This window comes from Mesoplodon densirostris, chromosome 14 (genome assembly GCF_025265405.1).
Source record: "Mesoplodon densirostris isolate mMesDen1 chromosome 14, mMesDen1 primary haplotype, whole genome shotgun sequence".
Classification (NCBI taxonomy): Eukaryota; Metazoa; Chordata; class Mammalia; order Artiodactyla; family Ziphiidae; genus Mesoplodon; species Mesoplodon densirostris.
This window is the reverse complement of record NC_082674.1, coordinates 62,395,278-62,416,224: the sequence shown is the minus strand read 5'-3', so window position 1 is coordinate 62,416,224 and position 20,947 is coordinate 62,395,278. Positions and strand designations below refer to the sequence as shown.

Sequence of the window (20,947 nt, the reverse complement as noted above, 5' to 3'; positions counted from 1 at the left end):
CTTATTTGAGGTTAGTTGAAATGTCAATAGTAGATTCTGTCTTGTGTTTCCCAATAGCTCTTTTAGGCAAGTGGTTATGCTATAGTATGTCTTAGTTGTCAAAGCCGGGATTGTTTATAATTTATTTGAAGATCTTGTCCCTTTATTTCAAATGAAGGAGAATGAATCTGGATTGCTCTGGTTTTTCTGAAGTAAGTGTTCAGAATTCTTACCGGAGTCAAAACTTGTATATGTATTTTCTGTGGTTACTGCTTGAGTTCTGGGTAGTGGAACTGATCTGCTGAGGAGTGGGTGCTCTCTTATCCACAGGACCAGGGTGGTGATCTGGTACCTACAAATGATTATAGAACCAGAAAATGTTGGTAATGAACAAATGTATATTTGTTGAATAAATGTCAGAGATCAAAGTGTTCTCAGAGATAATGTTATTCATTTACTCTACGAATGTTTACTCACTGCCTATTACCTGTCTGGCACTGTTTTAGAGGTACAGTGGTGAATATGGCAGACAAAGTTCTTGCCCCGGAGTTTGCAATCTAATTGGGATGGGTTGGGGGGAAGATAGATAACAAACTATGGATAATGAGAAGGAGAAATTTGCTTGAAGATATAGGGGGTGAGTGTTACTAGCCTAAGAACAGTAAAAACAAAATTCTTGAGGCAGGAAGAGGCTAAAAAAAAAATCCTCTGTAGCAGGAGCATAGAGGATGGAGGAAGGCAAGTCTAGGGGGTGGGACCTAGAGAGAAAGAAGGTTAGAGAGCTAATCAGAGGTTAGATTATGTGGTATGTTATAGGCTGTGGTAAGGATTTGTGATTTTTATTCCTTTTGTAAAGAGAAGGAATTGGAGTGATTTAAGCAGGAGGCTACATCTGAACTATTGCTTCATAAAGACCATTTTTACTGGTGTGTGGAGAGTATCTGCATTGGGACAGGGAGTAGAGGGGATGAAGAGTGCAGAATGGAGACTTGTAGGAGGCTATTGCATTGATCCAGTGTGCCGATGATACAGGTTTAGACTAGGGTTTTAGTGGAAATGGTGGGATGGTGGTCAATTTTAATATATGTTTTGGAGGTTGAGTTGTCCGGACTTACTGATGGATTGGATGGGGTGTATGATGGAAAGAGGTACATGAGGAGTGATTCCTGGATTTGCATTTTTGACTTGGGCAACTGGATAGTGCCATTAGCTGAGATGGCGTAGCTGAGTGGTGGGGAGCTTTTGGGAGAATCCAGTTTGGGAGTGGAGATAGTTTGGTGATAGATGATTTTTTTTGTTTTTCTATGTTAAAATTTGAGATGGTTTTTAAAAATCCAATTGGATTTGTTAAATTATAGCTGGTTATTTGAGTCTAGTGCTCAGGGAAGTGCTCAAAATTGAAGGTATAGATTAGGAAGTCTACCACTGTAATAGATAGTATTATAAAGACATGGGATTAGCTGGCATTTCTTGGTGAGAGAGCATAGGTAGGGAAGAGAAGAGCTTTTACGAATATTTAGAAAAAGAATAGAGGAGGAGGAGCCCAGGAAGGAGATTGAGAAGGCATGTCAGTAAAAGGATGAAAATCACTTAGTGTGGTATCATTGAAGTCTAGAGAAAACAGTGTTTCAAGAAGGAAGGTATATTTAAACCATAGCAAATGCTGCCTTTAGGTACAGTAGGATGGATGCTAGCTAATGGGGGCTGAGGAAGTAGAAAGACGTTTTGCTGGGAAGGGGAGCAGAGAAATGAGATGGTAGCTGGAGGGAATTGTGTAGGTTAAGACAGGTTTCTTAAAGTCATGTTTAAATAGCCATGAGAATGACTTAGTGGAGTGGGAGCAATATATAATACAGGATAGGGATAAAAGGGAATAACTGCAGGAGTAAAGTTCTTAGAGACTGTAGATAAGAGCTTGAAATACTTTTCCCATTGTTATAGAAGGGTGTACAGAATAGGAGTTTCAGATGTAAGTAGGTTGGTTGAGGAGAGGAATTTTTTTTTTTTTTCCAGTGAAGTGCAGCTGAGAGCCAGAGAGAGGGTAGACATTTGAGGAGAGGAGAAGTAAGGTTTTCACACATTTTGGAGACTACAAAGTGATTTTTTGGTGGTGCTATTTGGTGGGATAATTTCATTATTTTTAACTAGCGGTGTCTGGCTGCCCAATTTAAATTTGTCGTAAGATAGCTAAACTGAGTCTAGCAGCACAGTTACGTGATTTCTCTTCAGTAGCGTCAGGTTCTTGGGTATAATCTTGGAGTAAATGTATAGTTGGGTTTATCCAAAATAAAGTTTTTCTAGATTAGTTTAATTGAGAAAGAAAGGTACGGAGGAATTGTAATTCAGTCCTTTCATTTTATGATGAGAATTCTGTGATGAATACTGTCAAGCACTTACATATTTTTCAGTAAATAAGGAAACAAAATTTTGGATTTTCCTAAAAAAAAAACTCATCTAGCATTGGGGCAACATGAATACAATTGGATTACTCTGTGGTTTATGTAACTTAAATACCTGATTTCCAAATAAATTTGCTTCTGGGTTTGTAATTCTGTTTCTCTTTCTTAGATGTAAATCTGGTATAATCTCCATGCCATTTTTTTTAAAAGGTCTGTCTATGATGGTGAGGAACATGGACGATTCATGGAGAAGCTTGAAACTCGCATCCGCAATCATGACCGAGAAATTGAGAAAATGTGCAACTTTCATTACCAGGGCTTTGTGGACTCTATAACGGAACTGCTGAAAGTAAGAGGAGAAGCCCAGAAACTCAAAGTAAGGAGACTCTAAGACTTGTTTCTCTCTGTCTTGGGGTTTTGATGAACATTAAAAGAGTGGGGAATACATTGCAGGTTACATATTTGTACTAAAATTTTTTGAATAGTAAGAAAGGAGTTTATACTGCAACATAGATAACTGGGATTATGGCTTTTAGCTGGAAAGGATACTGTTTTAAGTTAAAATTTATTTGGGATAACTATGTGTGGATGAGAACCAGTGACAAGAATCAGTTTCTTTCAAACAGAAACACGGTTGACTCTTCATGTCATCTGTCTGCTTCCTTGCTAGATGAAAGCCATCACTGTTGGATGACAGAATTGCAAGGCATGGCTGTAGAAGTCTTTGCAGCAAGGCAATCTGAGCCAAAGGAAAAAAAAATAGTGTTAGTTGGGGAATGTCTTCTACCAAAGCATGAAGGTTCTTTCTTAATATGACAGATTTAAGTTCAGGAAAGAGGCTAGCTATATTGGTTTTGTCCCTGGCATAGCAAATTCACGTATCTTGGGTAACTGACTTTGATACAGAAATATTACTCTATTTGATTATGGGATGCTGTCCTAGTGCCCATTGTTACATAATAAACAATATATACCATATTATCTTTATAAAATTTCCAAAATTTTGAAGTCCAAAACACATTAGGTCCCAAGGTTTCAGATAAGAGTTTATGGACCTGTACAACAACTATCCAATCATCATAAGAAATATAATATTGCCAGCAAACTTAAATCTCTCTTTTTTATCCTTCTCAGTGACTCTCTCCACCCTCCCCTCCAAAAGTAACAACTCTTCTGATTTGTTGTTAATGTTCTTTAATGCTTAACTATTTTAATTGAAATTAACTTAGATTCCTTTCTCAGTCAATGTACCAAATTTAATTTCAGATGAACTAAAGAGTTAAATGTAAAAAAACCATAAAGGAACTAGTAGAAAATATGGATGAATATTTATGTGATTTTTAGGAGTGAGGGATACATTTCTAAACACAATTCCTAAGCCAGAAAGAAAATATTGATAGGTACGACAACATTAAAATGAAAGAACTTTCTACATAGAAGTTAAAAATGTAAAGGTAAATAATAAATAAAAATATTTACAAATACACATGACAAATGATTGATATCCTAACATAGAAAAAGTCTACAAATTAATAGGAAAAATGTGAACACTTTAATAGAAAACTGAGAAATACATGTTAATATACAGTTTACATAAGGAGAAATATAAGGGAACTCTACAATTTAGAATTAAAGGAATGCAAATTTAAACAATAAAGTAAATAAAATGATAATAAAATGACAAAGATGAAACAAATATTAAGATTGGAGATGTTACCTATCAACCTGGGAATGCCTGGTTGGAGTGTAGACTGTTACAACTTTTAAGGAGAACAGTTTTATTTATCAATACTGAAAACTCCACATAGTTTTAAGATTTATTCTATAGCTACAGGTGCATGTACAGAGATGTTCATGTGATTTTTTTTTTTTAATGGCTAAAACTTTAAAATGTCCCTGAAAGTGATGTACTAGAGGATTAGTAAAATAAATCATGGTATGTCCATTTAAAAGAGTAATAAACTACAATATATTGTAGAAGGATATCTGACATGGGAAAGCATTAGAAATGTTTGCTTAATGTATAAAGCAGATTAAAAAGTATGAACAATTTGATTCCATTTAAAAAGTTATACTGAGTTTTGGGGGGCTGAAAAGCGTCAAACGGACAGAAGTATCTGAAATATGTGAAAACAAAGATACGGGTCTTCTGCCAGGAGCTGTATGTGCTGTTTGTCCTCACTCAGCCATCCCAGCTTCCCATCCATCTTCACCTTGGGCTGTTCTTGATGCCTGTATTCCAAAACCTCTCCCTCTGCTCCTCGGGCCCTTTGTCCATGATGGACAACGGGGTGCTCTGTGTCTGGTTACTGAAGTAATCATGTGGTTAAGTACCTGAATATTGCCCGTAATACTCACCATTAACATCTGGGAGACTCTGCTCTAGGGGGCATCCATTCAACCTGTGTTAAGAGCCTATGGAACTTAGAAATTCTTGAACTTGAGAAAAGAGTTTAGAAAATGGAAAAGGTTAAGTATTACCTACTGTCAATACTATTTGAACATAACAATGAAAAATCCTACTCTCTCTAGGATGTCCATTATTTCTTTTGATTCACAGTATGTATGTTGGTATGTGTGTGTGTATATATACACACATACATATATATGTTCTCTGAATCAACAAGTAGCATCCTAGACAGGCAGTATAGACTTCCTCCCATTGTTATGTTCAAATAGTATTGAAATAGTAATTACCTTTCTTATCAGAAGCTTTGGTTAGGCTCCTATGGATGTTTTAGAACTCTGGTTTACATGAAATCAATTTAGTGGGCCATGATCAGTATTTTTTTTTTTTTTTTTTTTTTCTTTTTGCGGTATGCGGGCCTCTCACTGTTGTGGCCTCTCCCGTTGCGGAGCACAGGCTCCGGACGCGCAGGCCCAGCGGCCATGGCTCACGGGCCCAGCCGCTCCGCGGCACATGGGATCCTCCCAGACCGGGGCACGAACCCGCATCCCCTGCATCGGCAGGCGGACTCTCAACCACTGCGCCACCAGGGAGGCCCATGATCAGTATTTTTAATAAAAATTGAAATAGAATAAAAAAGGAAACAACAAAGTGTATTACATGTAGTAAGTCTAAACATTGTTCCTTGAAAATTTTGTTTGTGTGTGTGTGTGTCTGTGTGTGTGTGCGTGTGCATTCCCTATACTTGTGTACTGAGTTACAATGTAAAATATATTTCTTACAATGTGTTTGAGGTAAAAAAAAAAATCAGAAATGGTAAACAAGTTATTTTAGTAGAAACAGCGATGCTGAATTTAGTAGTATTTATGGAAGGTTGAATTTTTTGAAATCTGTTTACATGAAAAAAAATCTATTCTTGAACAGTGATCACTCAAGGCAACCCACCCCATTTTTATTCACATCGCTTAAAAGCTTTTTCTTGTATTGAGCTGATATTAACCCCATTTTTGAATGACATTCATTTACTGGTTTGAATAATAAACTTTTCAGTCTCACTTATTCTAGACCAAGGATCAGCAAGCTATATCTTGCAGGCCAAATCCAGCTTGCCTCCTAATTTTGTAATAAAGTTTTATTGGAACACAGCAATGCCCATTCATTTATGTTATGTTTTTGCTACAATGGCAGTGCATGTGGTAATCTGCTCAGAAAGTGATAGTCCAGGTATAGTGTATAGTGTATAGTTTAGGGCAAAGTTTTCAAAGGTGTGTTCCTGAAAAACTAGTTTCTTGAGATGATCCTCAATAAAAGGATGTTACATAAAGTAAGTTGGAAAACACCGTATGATATCTCCTTCTTGGGCTTCAGGAAGTCCTGAATAAACTAACCTGTTTAGTGGTATTTCCCATACATGTTGATGTGTGTGTGTGTGTGTGTGTGTGTGTGTGTGTGTGTGTGTGTGTGTGTATATACAGAGTGCAGAGTACCTTTTAACTACCATTTCTTGGTGTTCCAAGAGACATAATAGGAAATGCTGGGTTAAGGGAGTGTCTTAAAAGCGTAAGGAGTCGCAGTTATTGGTGGAAGTATGGAAAGCCTCTATTAAAGAAAGCTTTAGAAGTTAATGTTGCTCATGTTTTGATAATGTTTAAGAAGGTGAGGAAATTACTATTCTATATACTTAATTTTTTTATATCAGTTGATTCTTCAAAAGTGGCTACCAAAATAAGTGGTGCCAGTTCCTTTAAATTATGAACTGTACATAATTTTAAAGCTTGTTCACCTGATTTTGACTGTCCAACGGAGAGATTAATTTAGGAAAATGGGAATGTGGAAGTGTTAGAAACTATTAAGAATTAATAATCCAAAAAATTAAGAGAAAAGGTTTTCTAAAATTAGATAAGTAGAAATATTTGACCTGAGTTAAAAAGTTCAATTTATACTCAAGTTTTCCAGGAATACATTGGTGAAGTGAGGACTATCTATGAAAAAATTTGTTCTTTCTACACATAGTAGAAATGCTAAGGTTCTTTGTGGGTTATTTTTTCTATTATATTTTTTCTTTCCTTTCCAAATGAAAGTGTGATCTTTAGTTGTTATGTTATTTTAGTTTGTAATATTTCAAACTGAACATATTTTTTAGTAATTTTTTTTATTGTTCAAAAGGTCATACAAGTGTTCAGTAGAAAAGTTGATATAATTTGATCCCAAGAGAACACCACTAAACCAAAATGTGGTGGAATATGGAAACAATCTGAATACCTATTCTTAGTCTTTTCATTTAAAATTTTGATCTTATCCATTTATTGTCTAAGTGTTTTTTATGAGTTTAAATTGTCTTCTCTCCACAGAATCAAGTGACGGATACTAATAGAAAACTACAGCATGAGGGAAAGGAAGTAAGGCCAGTTTACCTTTTGAAAAAATCTTTTCTGTTTTCTGTCATTCTCTTTGATAACTGTGTTCTTGATATAGTGGCTTGTAAGACCATAAGCAACATGTTGGAGGAACTTGGACATTATCATTGCTTCTCCTAATGTTTATCTGAAGTAAATGAATGTAACACTAGAAAGCTTAATGAGAGTATGTAACCTTCTTCCTTAGCTGTGTTTTTAAATCACTTGGGTAGTCATAGTATGGCCAGTGCTGTTTTCTCTGCCTGGAATGTTCTTTCCCAAATGTTTACCTACTTCAGACTTTTGCTCCTCACATGTTACCTCCTTCATGAGGCCTTTTCTAACCACCTTATTTAGAATTGCAGTCTCACTTTCACCCCTTGTATTCTTTTTATCTTTCCTGCTTTATTTTTCTCCATTGCACCTATCATGCTGTGGTATTATACAATTTTCCTTATATGTTTGTTTTTTGTTTGTCTCTTTCCATTAGAAACTAAGTTTCATGAGGTCAGGATTTTTTTTTTTTTTAACTGCATTGCCGTATCCCCTCTACCTGCCTAAACAGTGACTGACACAACATGAATATGCATAAGTATTTGTTAAAAAAAAAAGAATCTTTGATTCTGTTAATTGATATACTCACCATTTAAGTCATCATAGTTTATAAGATTATTTTACATCCATTTTCTCACTTAATCCTCATGGCAGACCTACAACAAGGTCAGGACTGGTATTACCACTATTTTATTGATTAGGAAACTAAAACAGATGATTTTGCTAAAGTTTACATAGTAATTGGCAAGGCTGGGACTAAAACCCAAGTTTTCAGACTTATAGTCTATTACTGTTCTCTGTATCATGTACCTTCCTCATTTCCTAATACTTATTTAATGTTTAATTTTAATAATCTTTAAGATTAGCCTTTGATCGTCTTATCAGTAACTTAATCAGGACCATTCCCTTTTTTTCTTTTTTGCATAGTATCTAAGTAGATAACATTTTTCGGAAAGGGTATGGGATAAATACTATAAGAGGCCATGTAGATTATTGCTTTTGAAAAGTTTGTCTCACATATTTTAAGTTTTTGCAAAGAATGCAGTTTCTTCTAGTTTTATTGTGGTATGACTTCAGATGGAAGACTTTAAAATGCTGTGAGAAGAAAAGTGAGTTACTCTTCATTAAACTAGAACTCTTGGAAAAGCCACAATTTCTAACTGTGTGGTTTATTTGTTGGAATACAGATTTAGTGGCAGATTATTTTCAAGATTCATTTGAAGCTGTATAGGAAGGACTGTTTTCCTCTAGGAGTCTAGCACTGATGACAGAAATATAGGATCTTCTTAGAAGATTGATGAAATCATGAAGAGTCTGAATAGGATGTGGAGCAAATCTGCACATTTTTTCTTTTCTCCTGGATAGCCCCTGAATTTTAAGATTTCATTTCACCTAGCCTTTTCTAGTGTAGTATGTATGCATCTTGGGGAGAAAGTGGGAAACCATACAGGGATGTTTTACTGGTTGAGAAAGGCAGTTCCGTAGTCCACTTGGCAGGTCTTACTATGAAACTGTCTGGGATTTTCTGATGAATTGAACATAGGGTGGAAAAATGTGACTGAAAGCTTTTTATTTACAGCTGTTGGCATAATTCAGTTTTTTTCCCTCTTGCTAAGCTGGTAATAGCAATGGAAGAGCTGAAGCAGTGTCGACTACAACAGAGAAATATTTCTGCCACTGTTGATAAGTTAATGCTGTGTCTTCCAGGTGAGGAACTGGAAATAAAGTAGAATTCTTGATGCAATTCCTTTAGCTTTAATTAGTCTTTTCACTTTCTCTAAATAATGCTTGTGTGCTCTTTTTCCCCTTCTCTTTCAAGTCCTGGAGATGTATAGCAAACTGAGGGACCAGATGAAAACTAAAAGGTAAGATTTTTTTTGTTGAATACTTTGTATTATCTAAAATTTCTGTTATTTAGAATTTTTTAAAAAGTCTATATTTAGCATAACCTTTCAAAAAATAATTAAGTCCATATAACATCTTCTCTCGCCTTTTGTATATCTATTGATTCATCCTGAGAGTTATTTACATATGCTAATGTATTTTGTCATGTATTATGTTTAATAAAAAACACTACACGTAGTTTGATTTTTAGAAGACCCAGCTTTTTAGGGGAAAAGCATATAACTGTTTTAATGATAGTTAATTTGAGAAACATGCTTTGGTTTAGTATTATAGTAGAAAAAATAGTTACTGGTTTTGCTGGGGTGGATCAGTCAGGGTTCTCCATTGAAATAGAACCAGTGTGTGTGTGTGTGTGTGTGTGTGCGTGCATGTGTGTGCGTGTGCGTGTGCCTGTGCGCGCGCGCGCAGAGAGAGAGAGAGAGAGAGAGTGATTTTTTTAGCAAATTGGTTCACATGATTATGGAGGTCTAAATCTGCATAGTAGGCTGATAGGCTAGTGTCAGGGAAGAGTAAATATTGTTGCCTGAGTCTGAAGGCAGTCTGCTGGCAGAATTCCGTCTTCCTCTGGGGAGTTTAGTCTTTTTCCTATCAAGGCCTTGAACTGATTTAATGAGGCCCACCCACATTAGGGAGAAGATTCATCTTTACTCAGTCTACTGATTTAAGTGCTAATAGTCTCATGTAAAAAATACCTTCACAGAAATATCCAGAATAATATTTGACCAAATCTCTGGGTACTATGGCCTAACCAAGTTGACATATAAAATTAACCATCACAAGGGGCAAGGTCAAGGTTAAGTTCAGAGGAGTCTTTTCCTGTGTGTTATTTCATCTGGTTTTATTCCACAGGAAATTTGATAGTGACTCTTTGGCTCTTCTTCCCAAACTAGAGTAAGCATCTCCACCCTCTCTGCCCTGGAGTACCCTGTGGTATGATGGGGGTATGTGAAGCTATAAGATAAACAGGACACATCTTCCTGGAATGTTAATTTTACCTAGTTTTAAGGGAAAAAGTATGAAATTAAAATGTATTTAATACTGAAATAAGATTAAAAATATTGTGAATAAAAATGATAAATTCTCAAGAATTTTAAAGTTAAAGCATGAAGCATCAATATTTTTTGAATTTCTTAAGATTATTTCCCAGACTGCCTTCTCCCTGGGAGGATACATTCATATAAGAGAACATAGGTTGAACAGTATGAGAAATTCTGTTCAGTAAGATAGAAAGTAATATTATTTCCCTGATAACCTTTTTGTGAAGTTCTAAAATTATAGAAAATTACAGAGATTAAAAAAAACTTCAGTATCAACTTCTCTGAATTAACAGATAGCAACAATTCCAGTTTTGATTCATATATGTGTAAATATTTATGACATATATATAAACACATATGGACAGAAAGAGGTAAAGATGTACATTTAAAAAAATTATAGATAAAACTCATATGCCCTTCCTCAGTCCTATCCCTTTCCCTACTCCGTTGGGGAAACTAATATCATAAATTTGGTGTGTCCTTCTAGTCCATGTTTTTAATATCCATAAATCATATGTTGTATTTTGTGTTTTTAGAAACATTTACATGAATAGTTCTCAGTCCTTGTTTTGAGATTCATTCATTCAATAAAAATGAATTGAGTACTTACTGTGTTGTTAGGCATTGCTCTTAGTGCTGGGAATATAGCTCTGAACAAAATAGACAAAAATATCTGCTGTTGTGGGGCTTACGTACTAGTGGAGAGCTTTTAAATTTATGTACAGAGATCTAGTTCACTTACTTTAATTGCTGTATAGTAGTCCATTATATGAACAACCCACATTTCTCCTCTTAATTTGAGTGGCTGTCGTAGGTACTGTTCACCAGTATTTCTAGCTCAACCTTTTTCTGGCACAAAGAGTAGGTTTATATGTCTTGGGCTCCTTTGAGCTGTATCAACACTGCACACTGAGTTGCCCTCCTATATTGTATCCTCCTTACTCTACTTGGGCTCTAATACCCTGTGTTATGCTTCTGTCTTCCCTGAATGCCCTCCTCATCCCTCTTTGGCTCTGACACTCCATGCAATGCTGCCTTCCTATACAGACAGTCTTACCTCACTAGGTCCCTTGTATCCCATGCTGGTCCATCTTACCCCTCACCCACCAGTATGAATGCTCTCATTTATTTAGGTCTTCTTTTATTTTTTTCAGCAGTGTTTTTAGTTTTTAGTGAATAAGCCTTACATATCTTTTGTCATATTTATCCCTATTATTTTGTATTTTTTGATGCTTATTTTAAATGGTACTGCTGGGGCTTCCCTGGTGGCCCAGTGGTTAAGACTCTGCCCTTCCAGTGCAGGGTGCATGTGTTTGAATTCTGCTCAGGGAACTAAGATCCCACATGCTGCAGCAGTGCAGCCAAATAAATAAATAAATAAATAAATGGTATTGCTTTTTAAATTTCAATTTTCAGTCATTTATTACCAGTATACTATTAAATTTGTATATTTATCTTGTATTCTGCAACCTTACTAAATCACTTACTAATTCTAGTAGCATTTTTGTGTATTCCATTGGACTTTCTATGTAGCTGATTATCTTGTCTACAAATAAAGACAGGTATATTTCTTTCTTTCCAATTGGGATGCTTTCTTTTTGGTTTGTTTTTCTTGTTTTATTGAACTGGCTAGAGCCTCCAGTACAGTGTTGAATAGAAGTAGTGAGAGTAGATATCTTTGCCCTGTTCCTGATCTGAGGGGGAAAGCGTTTAGCCATTAAGTCATATATGTTAGATGTAGTCTTTTTGTACATGCCATTTAGAAGGCTGAAGAAGTTCCCTTCTATTTCTAGTTGTTGAAAGTTTCTATCAGGAATGAATATTGTTTTTGTCAAATGCTTTTTCTATGTCAGTGAGATGATCATATGTTTTTTTTAAAATTTCTTTTTTAGTTTATTAATATGATAAATTGTATTGAATGTTAAACCAAACTTGCATTCATGGAATAAATCCCAATTGGTCATGGTAAATTATCCTTTTTAATATGATGTGGTATTTGATTTGCTAAAATTTTGTTGAGGAGTTTTGTATCTATGTTCATGAGAAATACTTGTGTGTAGTTTTCTTTTTTGTAATATCTTTGTTTGTTTTTGGTATCAGATTAATGCTGGCCTTGTGAATAACTTGGAAAGTTTTCCCTCTTTGGTTTTCCAGAAGAATTTGTGTAGTGTTGGCAATTACCTTCCTTAAATATTTGGTAGAATCTAACAGTGAAACCACTTGGCCCAGGAGATTTGTTTGGTTTTGGTGAGAAAGTTGTTAACTAAAAATTTAATTTTAAAAATAAATACACGGCTGTTTGCATTTTGTGTTTCTTGAGTAAATTTTGCGTATTTGTATCTTTCAAATAATTTGTCCATGTCATCTAAGTTTTTGAATTCCTTAACGTTATTCATGATATTCCTGTATTATTTTAACAGTGTAGGATCTATAGTGATACTTTCTCTTTCATTGCTTATGTTGATAATTTGTCTTTTCTCTCTTTGTTTCTGTCTCTGTCTCTCTGATTATTTTGGCTAGAGGTTTGTCAATTTTATTATTTTTTTGAAAATGTAATTTAGGTTTTACTGAGTTTTTTTCCTAATTTTTCTATTTTACTGATTTTCGCTAGTATCTTTAGTATTTCCTTTCTCCTGCTTACTTGGGGTTTAATTTGCTCTTACAAATTGAGTATAGTTGATTTACAATGTTGTGTTAGTTTCAAGTGTACATCAAAGTGATTCAGTTATATATATATATATATATATATATATATATATATATATATATATCTCATATTTTCTTTATCCATCCATCTCTTGATGGACACTTGGGTTGCTTCTATGTCTTGGCTATTGTAAATAATTTGCTCTTTTTTAGCTTTATTAGGTGGAGGCCTAGGGCATTGATTTTGGTTCTGTTTTCTAATGTAGCCATATAAAGCTGTACATTTCTCTCTAAGCAGTGCTTTGACTGCATCTTACATGTTTTCTGATGTTGTAGGTTTTTTTTTACATTTATTTCAAATATTTTCTAATTTCTTTTGTAATTTTTAGATTTTATTTTACCAACTTATTTAGAAGTTTCATTGGTTAATTTCTAAATATTAGGGGATTTTCCAGATTTATCAAAATCGATTTGTAATTTCACTTCATTGTGTTCATAAATGTAAAACGTATGATTGCAACCTTTTATATTTTTTGAGACTTGTTTTATGCCCCAGCATATGGTCTGTTTTGGTGAAAATTACATACACACTTCAAAATAATATATATTGTTATTGAGGAGAGCATTCTTTAACTGTCATTTAGATATACTTGGTGTTGTGCAGGTTTTCTCTATCCTTATGATTTTGTACTTGTTACTTGTTGACAGAGGAGTGTTGAAGTTGCCTATTATAACTGGCTTTGCATATGTCTTCTTTCTGTTCTTTCAGTTTTTGCTATGTGTATTTTGAAGCTCTCTTATTGGATGCATATACATTAAGCATTGTTGTATCTTCTTGATGAAAGGACCCATTTGTTATTATGGAAGGTTCTTCTTTATCCCTGGTAATCTTCTTTTTTTCTGAAATATGTGTTGTTTGGTATTAATGCAACCAGCCACTGCTGCTTTCTTTTTAATTTTTACGTTGTCTGTTTTTAATATCTTTTTTTCTAAAATATTCTTAACAGCTTCATTGAGATACAGTTTACATACTTTTCACTTCATTCATTTAATGTATACAATTCAGTGGCTTTTAATGTAGTCAGAGTTGTGTGACCATCACCACAATCAATTGTAGAATGTTTTTATTTTTCACAAAAGAAACTCTGAGCCCCCTGGCCATCAGCACACAATTTTCTCCTGTCCCCTGCCCCTCTTGCCAGCTACTGAGAACTAATGATTTACTTTATGTTTCTTCAGATTTGCCTATTCTGGATATTTCATATAAATGGAATCATATAATATATCATTCTTTGTGATTGGCTTCTTTCATTTAACGTAATGTTTCCAAGGTTAATCCATGTTGTACCATATATCAGTACTTCATTTCTTTTTAAAATTAATTAATTAATTAATTTTGGGCTGTGTTGGGTCTTCGTTGCTGCGCACGGGCTTTCTCTAGTTGCAGCGAGCGGGGGCTACTCTTCGTTGTGGTGTGCGGGCTTCTCATTGCTATGGCTTCTCTGGTTGCGGAGCACGGGCTCTAGGAACGTGGGCTTCAATAGTTATGGCACGTGGGCTCAGTAGTTGTGGCTTGTGGGCTCTAGAGTACAGAGTAGTTGTGGCGCACGGGCTTAGTTGCTCTGCGGCATGTGGGATCGTCCCAGACCAGGGCTCAAACCCGTGTTCCCTGCACTGGCAGGCAGATTCTTAACTGCTGCGCCACCAGGGAAGTCCCATCTCTTTATTTGCTTAATATTCCACTGTATGGATTTACCACATTTTATTTATCCATTCATTAGTTGATGGGCATTTGGGTTGTTTACAGTTTTGGGTTTTCACAAATAATGCTGCTATGCATTTTTGTTTACAGGTTGTTGTATGGACATACGTTTTCATTTCTCTTGGCTATATACACCTAGGAATGAAATTTTGCTGGATCATGGTAACTCTGTTTAACCATTTGAGGAACTGCCAGACTGTCTTCCAAAGCAGCTGTGCCATTTTACCTTCCCCCAGCAGCATATGAGGATTTGATTTTCTGTACATCCTAGCCAATACTTATTACTGTCTGTCTTTTTTTTTTTTTTTTTTTTTGGCGTTACGCGGGCCTCTCACTGTTGTGGCCTCTCCCATTGCGGAGCACAGGCTCCAGACGCGCAGGCTCAGCGGCCATGGCCCACGGGCCCAGCCGCTCCGCGGCATGTGGGATCTTCCTGGACTGGGGCACGAACCCGTGTCCCCTGCATTGGCAGGCGGACTCTCAACCACTGCGCTACCAGGGAAGCCCTACTGTCTGTCTTTTGATTATGGCCATCTTGGTGGGTGTGAAATGCTATCTCGTTGTTCACCTTCATTTTGAAATATATTTTTGATGGGCATATAATTCTAGGTTTATAGATTCATTAGTTCTTAAGATATCATTTTTTTGTCTTCTGGCTTATGTAGTTTCTGAGGGAGAAGTATATGAACAGCCTAACTTTTTTGTCACTCTACTTAATGTGTCTTTTCTCCAGCTGTTTAAAAACTTTTGTCTGTATAATTTGTTCTCAGCAATTTGATTTTGATATGCTTTGGTGTAAATATGTTTGTATGCATGAATGTGTGTATATTTATACTGCTTGTGGTTTGTTTAGTTGCTTGTTTTTTTTTGAAATTTTCATAAAATCTGGAAGATATTCAGATATTTTTTTTCCAAACATTTTTTTGTCCTTTTTCCATCCTCGTTCTGAGACTTCAGTTATATCTATGTTGGACAACTTCACGTAATCCCACAGGTGACTTGAGGATCTTCTTTTTCTCCAGTCTTTTTTCTCTGTGCTTTATATGGGAATAGATTTTATTGCTGTGTTTTCTTTTTCATTGTCTAATCTTTTAATCTCATCCAGTGAAATTTTCATTTCAGATGATATATTTTTCATCGTTAGGAGTTCCATTTAGTTTTTGTGGGTTTTTTTTTGTTTTTTTTTTTTTTTTTTTGCGACATGCGGGCCTCTCACTGTTGTGGCCTTTCCCATTGCGGAGCACAGGCTCTGGACGCGCAGGCTCAGCGGCCATGGCTCACGGGCGTAGCCGCTCCGTGGCATGTGGGATCTTCCCGGACCGGGGCACGAACCTGTGTCCCCTGAATCGGCAGGCGGACTCTCAACCACTGCGCCACCAGGGAAGCCCTCATTTAATTTTTTATGTTTAATTTCTTTTGTTATTTTTGCATCTTTTAAAAATACCTGTAACAGAGCTCTAATTTCTGTTTTTATATACTTCTTTGCTAGTTCTGTCACTTCTGGTATTTTGGATTTCTCTGAAGATTATTTTGCTTTTCCTAGTTACAGGTCATTTTTTTGGTTCTTATCATGTCTTGTAAGTTTTGATTGGATAATTATCATTATATTATGTTGTTGAGTGTCTGGATTTTGGGGAGCTTTTTTTTTCTTAGAGGGTGTTGGTCTTTGTTTTGGCAAATAGTTTAGTTGTTTTCAGATCCACTTGATCCCAATCCCTTTTTAAGCTTTGGTAGGCCCTCCTTCATTCCAGGGGTTGCTGGGAGTAGTGTTCATCTACTTTGAAAAACTCAGAAATCCCCAGGGACTCTTAACTTTGGCTGTTCAGAGTTCAGATGTTTCTCTGTCTTGTCTGAGCTCCTTGAAGTGTTTATCTTACATCTTGCGGCTGTCTGTCTGTCTCTCCTTCCTTGCCTTCTCTCCCTCCCTTCTCTTCCTTCTCTTCCTTCCCTCCCTTCCTTCCCTTCCTTATGCCTGTTCATGCAGAATTTCACTTTTCCTATGCCTGGCCTAGTACCTAGCAAAGACTCAAGGGAACCCTCATGTAAATTTCTGCATCTTTTTTCTGCATTGCTTCCTGTTTTTTTTTTTTTTTTTTTTTGAATTCTGCTGCACAGTCTTAAGGTGCACAAACTTTCCTGAACTCCTGTCTCGGATGCTAACTCTGCTAAGTTGTTGGGCTCTGTTTGGGTTTTCTCTGACTGTGTCCATGATCTAGAAATCACATTCAGGCAGATAACCCAGATAACTATTTTTTATTTTACTTATTTATTTTTTGGCTGCGTTGGGTCTTTGTTGCTGCGCCTGGGCTTTTTCTAGTTGAGGTGAGCGGGGGCTACTCAACGTTGTGGTGCACGGGCTTCTCATTGCACTGGCTTCTCTTGTTGCGGAGCACGGGCTCTAGACGCATGGGCTTCAGTATTTGTGGCACGTGGGCTCAGTAGTTGTGGCTCACGGGCTCTAGAGTGCCGACTCAGTAGTTGTGGCACACGGGCTTTGTTGCTCAGAGGCATGTGGGGTCTTCCCGGAGCAGGGCTCGAACCCATGTCCCCTGCATTGGCAGGTGGATTCTTAACCACTGTGCGACCAGGGAAGCCCTCCAGATAACTATTAAATTCACCTTGTTTGTTTCCCTTTTTTCAGAGATCACAGTTCTGTGTTACTTGATGTTCACTACGTGAAAGCAGTTGTTTTATGTATTTTAGCCAGTATTTTACTTCTTAAGAGTGAGAGTTCATGTCTGTTCTTTGTTATTCCTTAATGGCTGGAAGCCTAGTTATTTTTTTTAAAGCTATAAATACTCATTATACTACTAGGTTTTATGTTCCCTGAGGAAAGATACCTGACCATCTTTCTATCTCTAGCACATAGAAGGGATTAAATATTTCTTAATGACGCTCTTTAATTAGGGAAGATGCTAATATTTTCTGTGTGGAAAGCTTTTGTTTTATATTCTTATCATACTCTGAATTTTAAAAAATTTCTCATGGATAGTTGTAGTCCACTTTGAAAGATTACTTATTAGAATTTTAAAAACCATTATTGTGAACGAGTTCCATACCATGACAAAAAAGTACCAAAATTTAATTTGCCTAGAATCAACATTCCTCGTCTCAGGATAGCATTCAACCATGTCTAAGTTATTCTGACCTTAAGTTATCCAATTTTTAAGATTATTTAGACGTCTTTTCCTGCCTTATTTAAAAAAATTTCTTTCTTTTATTTCATTTACTTTCTTTCTGCTCACATCTCTATTAGGGAGCCTGCATGCGGTGGGGGCAGGGGGAGAGCTAGCACATTTGGCTTTTGATTCAGTTTAGAGGTTGTCAAAAGTAATGTCAAAATCTTGTTTTAGATTTCCACGGCCCCTGGAAATAGAATTTTTTTCTTTTGGTGTCTGCTACAGAGGTGTTTAATTGGCTGTCATTCTTTAACCTGTCACTGATATTGAAGTACACTAGGAATTTGAATGAATCTTATTGATCTGCTATAGTTGGAGTGTGAGTATGTTAGGGAAAGGACAATGGGGAAATAAAGTAACATTCTTTATTGCCAGAAATCACTGGGTTTTGTACTAATTAGCCTTGAAAAATGTGGAGTTATTTGACAGACCAGATGTTTTCACCATGCAGCCATGTGTCTCATCAGTGAATGTGCCTTGTGTCTGCAGGCAACATTGTTAGATTTTTCTCATTCTATAAACAATGTTCCAAAATATAACTAAACCCTAAAGTGTGTTTATCTTTTTGGCTTAATTTCTAGGTTTATATCCATTCTAAAGTTTCTCTCTAGAGGAAATGCATTTTATTGCACATAGCTGTTCGTACCTAATTGTAGTATAAACACCATTCTGTTTATACTAAACCATGTGAATTGTATTGTTTGTGAGTCTGTAAAATTTTAATAAAAGCAACCATTTCAGATTAAACTATATTTGTAATTTTATTTCTTAATTTAGGGGAAATAAATCTTTCTTCCCTTCATTTATTTGGACTAAGATTTTGATTTTTGGAACACAGGAGGGAAAAACATAAGCAAAGAAAACAAGTAAATCCAACCTCTAATCTTTATTGTTTGTGGTATTACGTGCATTGGAGTAAGAAGAGTTTAAGTATCTCCCATGGAATTCATTCTTAAAACCTGAAATAGAACTATAAGTCTTTTACTTACAGGATCAAAACTGAGTTTTTCCTATACTAAATACGGGAAATGTGGAAATTAGGAAATTAAAAACATGAAGAAGAAAACTATTATCCATAATGTTTCTATCCAAAGGAAAGAAAAATCATGGTTAACATTTTTGTATATATTTTCTTAGTCATTTTCTGTGTACTTATGTTTGTGTGTGTGCTTGTATTTAATACTGTGTAGCTCATACATACATACGTATTCATAATTTACACATGTATAATATTTGTAATTTTGAAAAACATTATGATCATAGTTGTAAGTTCAATTTTTTTGAAATAATTTTCACTCAACAATATTGTAAACACTTTGCTATTTTATTATTCTTTGCATATACATATATACTAATGGATATATAATAATACGTTTAACCAATTCCTTGTTAATAGACTTCTAGATTAGTTTTTTATTTGTTAATATAAATAACTACAGTGCAAGAGGCTTATACATATTTTTGTACATGTAATTTTTTTGTGGGGGAGAAGGCAGCTGTTTAGAATACTTGTTTGGTGAAATTTTTAATTGAAAACGTGTATCATTAATATAAATATGTTCACCAGCAGGCTGTGAATTCTCATTTATTAAAACCCCTGATAATAATATCCATAATTTTTAAAGAAATCGTTGGCAGTTTGAGTGACAAAATTATATTTTTTATTTTCATTTCTTCACATCAGTTCAACTTTTTTTTTTCGTGTTTGCCTTTTTGGGGGCTCTTTTGTGGCTTTTCTTTGTTCATTGCTTAAAAAAAAATCCCTCAAGTTTATATGTTGCAACTAATCTTTGCCAGGTTGTTGTTTCCTCTTTATTCTTATTCTCTTTTTACGTATAACTTCTTTTGTTTTTACCTGTTCAACTGTATCAATCTTAGTTTTATTTGTTCTCTTACGCTTATGGAAGCTTTCCTACCTATCAGATAAATATTGCCCCTATTATTATTATGAAATGTCCTTCTGTGTTTCCAGCAATATTTGTTGTCTTAAAATCTAATGTGTCTGATATTAATATAGCCATTCAAGCACTTTTATGGTTACTTTTGGGGTATATCTTATTCTAGCTTTTACTTCAGTCTGTTTGTATCTGTGACTCTAAAGTGGTTTCTTGTAAGCAACATATAGTTGGATCATGCTTTTTATTTTATTTACTTACTTTTTATTTATTTATTTATTTATATTTATTTTTTTGAAGATGGGGATAGGAGTTTATTAATTAATTAATTTATTTTTGCTGTGTTGGGTCTTTGTTTCTCTGCTAGGGCTTTCTCTAGTTGTGGCAAGGGGGGGCCACTCTTCATTGTGGTGCGCGGGCCTCTCACTATCGCGGCCTCTCTTGTTGTGGAGCACAGGCTCCAGACGCGCAGGCTCAGTAGCTGTGGCTCACGGGCCTAGTTGCTCTGTGGCATGTGGGATCTTCCCAGACAAGGGCTCGAATCTGTGTCCCCTGCATTAACAGACAGATTCTCAACCACTGCGCCACCCGGGAAGCCCTATTTTTTATTTTATTTTAGTCGCACTGTGCAGCATGCGGGATCTTAGTTCCCCGACCAGGGATTGAACCCATGCCCCCTGTGGTGGAAGCATGGAGCCTTAACTGCTGGAACGCCAGGGAAGTCCCTGGATCATGCTTTTTAAATCCTGTCTGACAGTGTCTGCCTTTTGATTTGCCTGCTTATTAGTCCATTTGCACTTAATATAATTATTAATATGGTTGGGCTTTGCTCTTTATTTTCGATGTTTTTCATGTCTTTTTTGTTCTTATTTATCTTTTACTCCTTTTTTTGTGTTAAATATTTTGTAGTATACTATTTTAATTCTTCCGTAAATCTTTTAATGTTGTATTGTTTGAGGTTTTTTTTAGAGGTTACTCTGTGGATTATAATCTGCTTCTTCATTTGTCACAGTCTACTTTAGGTCATTGCTCATGTAGTTTTGATGTAATATATAGAAGTAGTTTTGCTTCAACTTAGCTCCATTTCTTCCCTCTTCTTTTGTGCTATTATTGTCATTTATATTATATCTATGTATTTTATAAACCCAACAATACAGTGTTATAATCATTGCTTTAAAAAATATTGTCTTTTACTGATAGTAAAAGAAGAAAAGAGAAAAAAACCCACATTTATTCAGTCTTTTATATTTAGCACATATTTACTCTTTCCTATGTTCTTCATTTTTTT

The 20,947-nt window shown here is 35.5% G+C and overlaps 1 protein-coding gene across 2 annotated transcripts in view; it reads left to right on the top strand.

Annotated features, from left to right (window-relative positions):
- Positions 1-20,947, top strand: part of EXOC6B (exocyst complex component 6B) — a 730,763-nt gene that overhangs the window by 86,528 nt on the left and 623,288 nt on the right. For both annotated transcript variants that reach the window (XM_060118019.1, XM_060118020.1), the window contains exons 2-5: positions 2,589-2,754; positions 7,137-7,184; positions 8,852-8,942; positions 9,055-9,100. In XM_060118019.1, the coding sequence (XP_059974002.1) occupies positions 2,589-2,754; positions 7,137-7,184; positions 8,852-8,942; positions 9,055-9,100 (351 nt within the window). The remainder of the gene's footprint in view (positions 1-2,588; positions 2,755-7,136; positions 7,185-8,851; positions 8,943-9,054; positions 9,101-20,947) is intronic.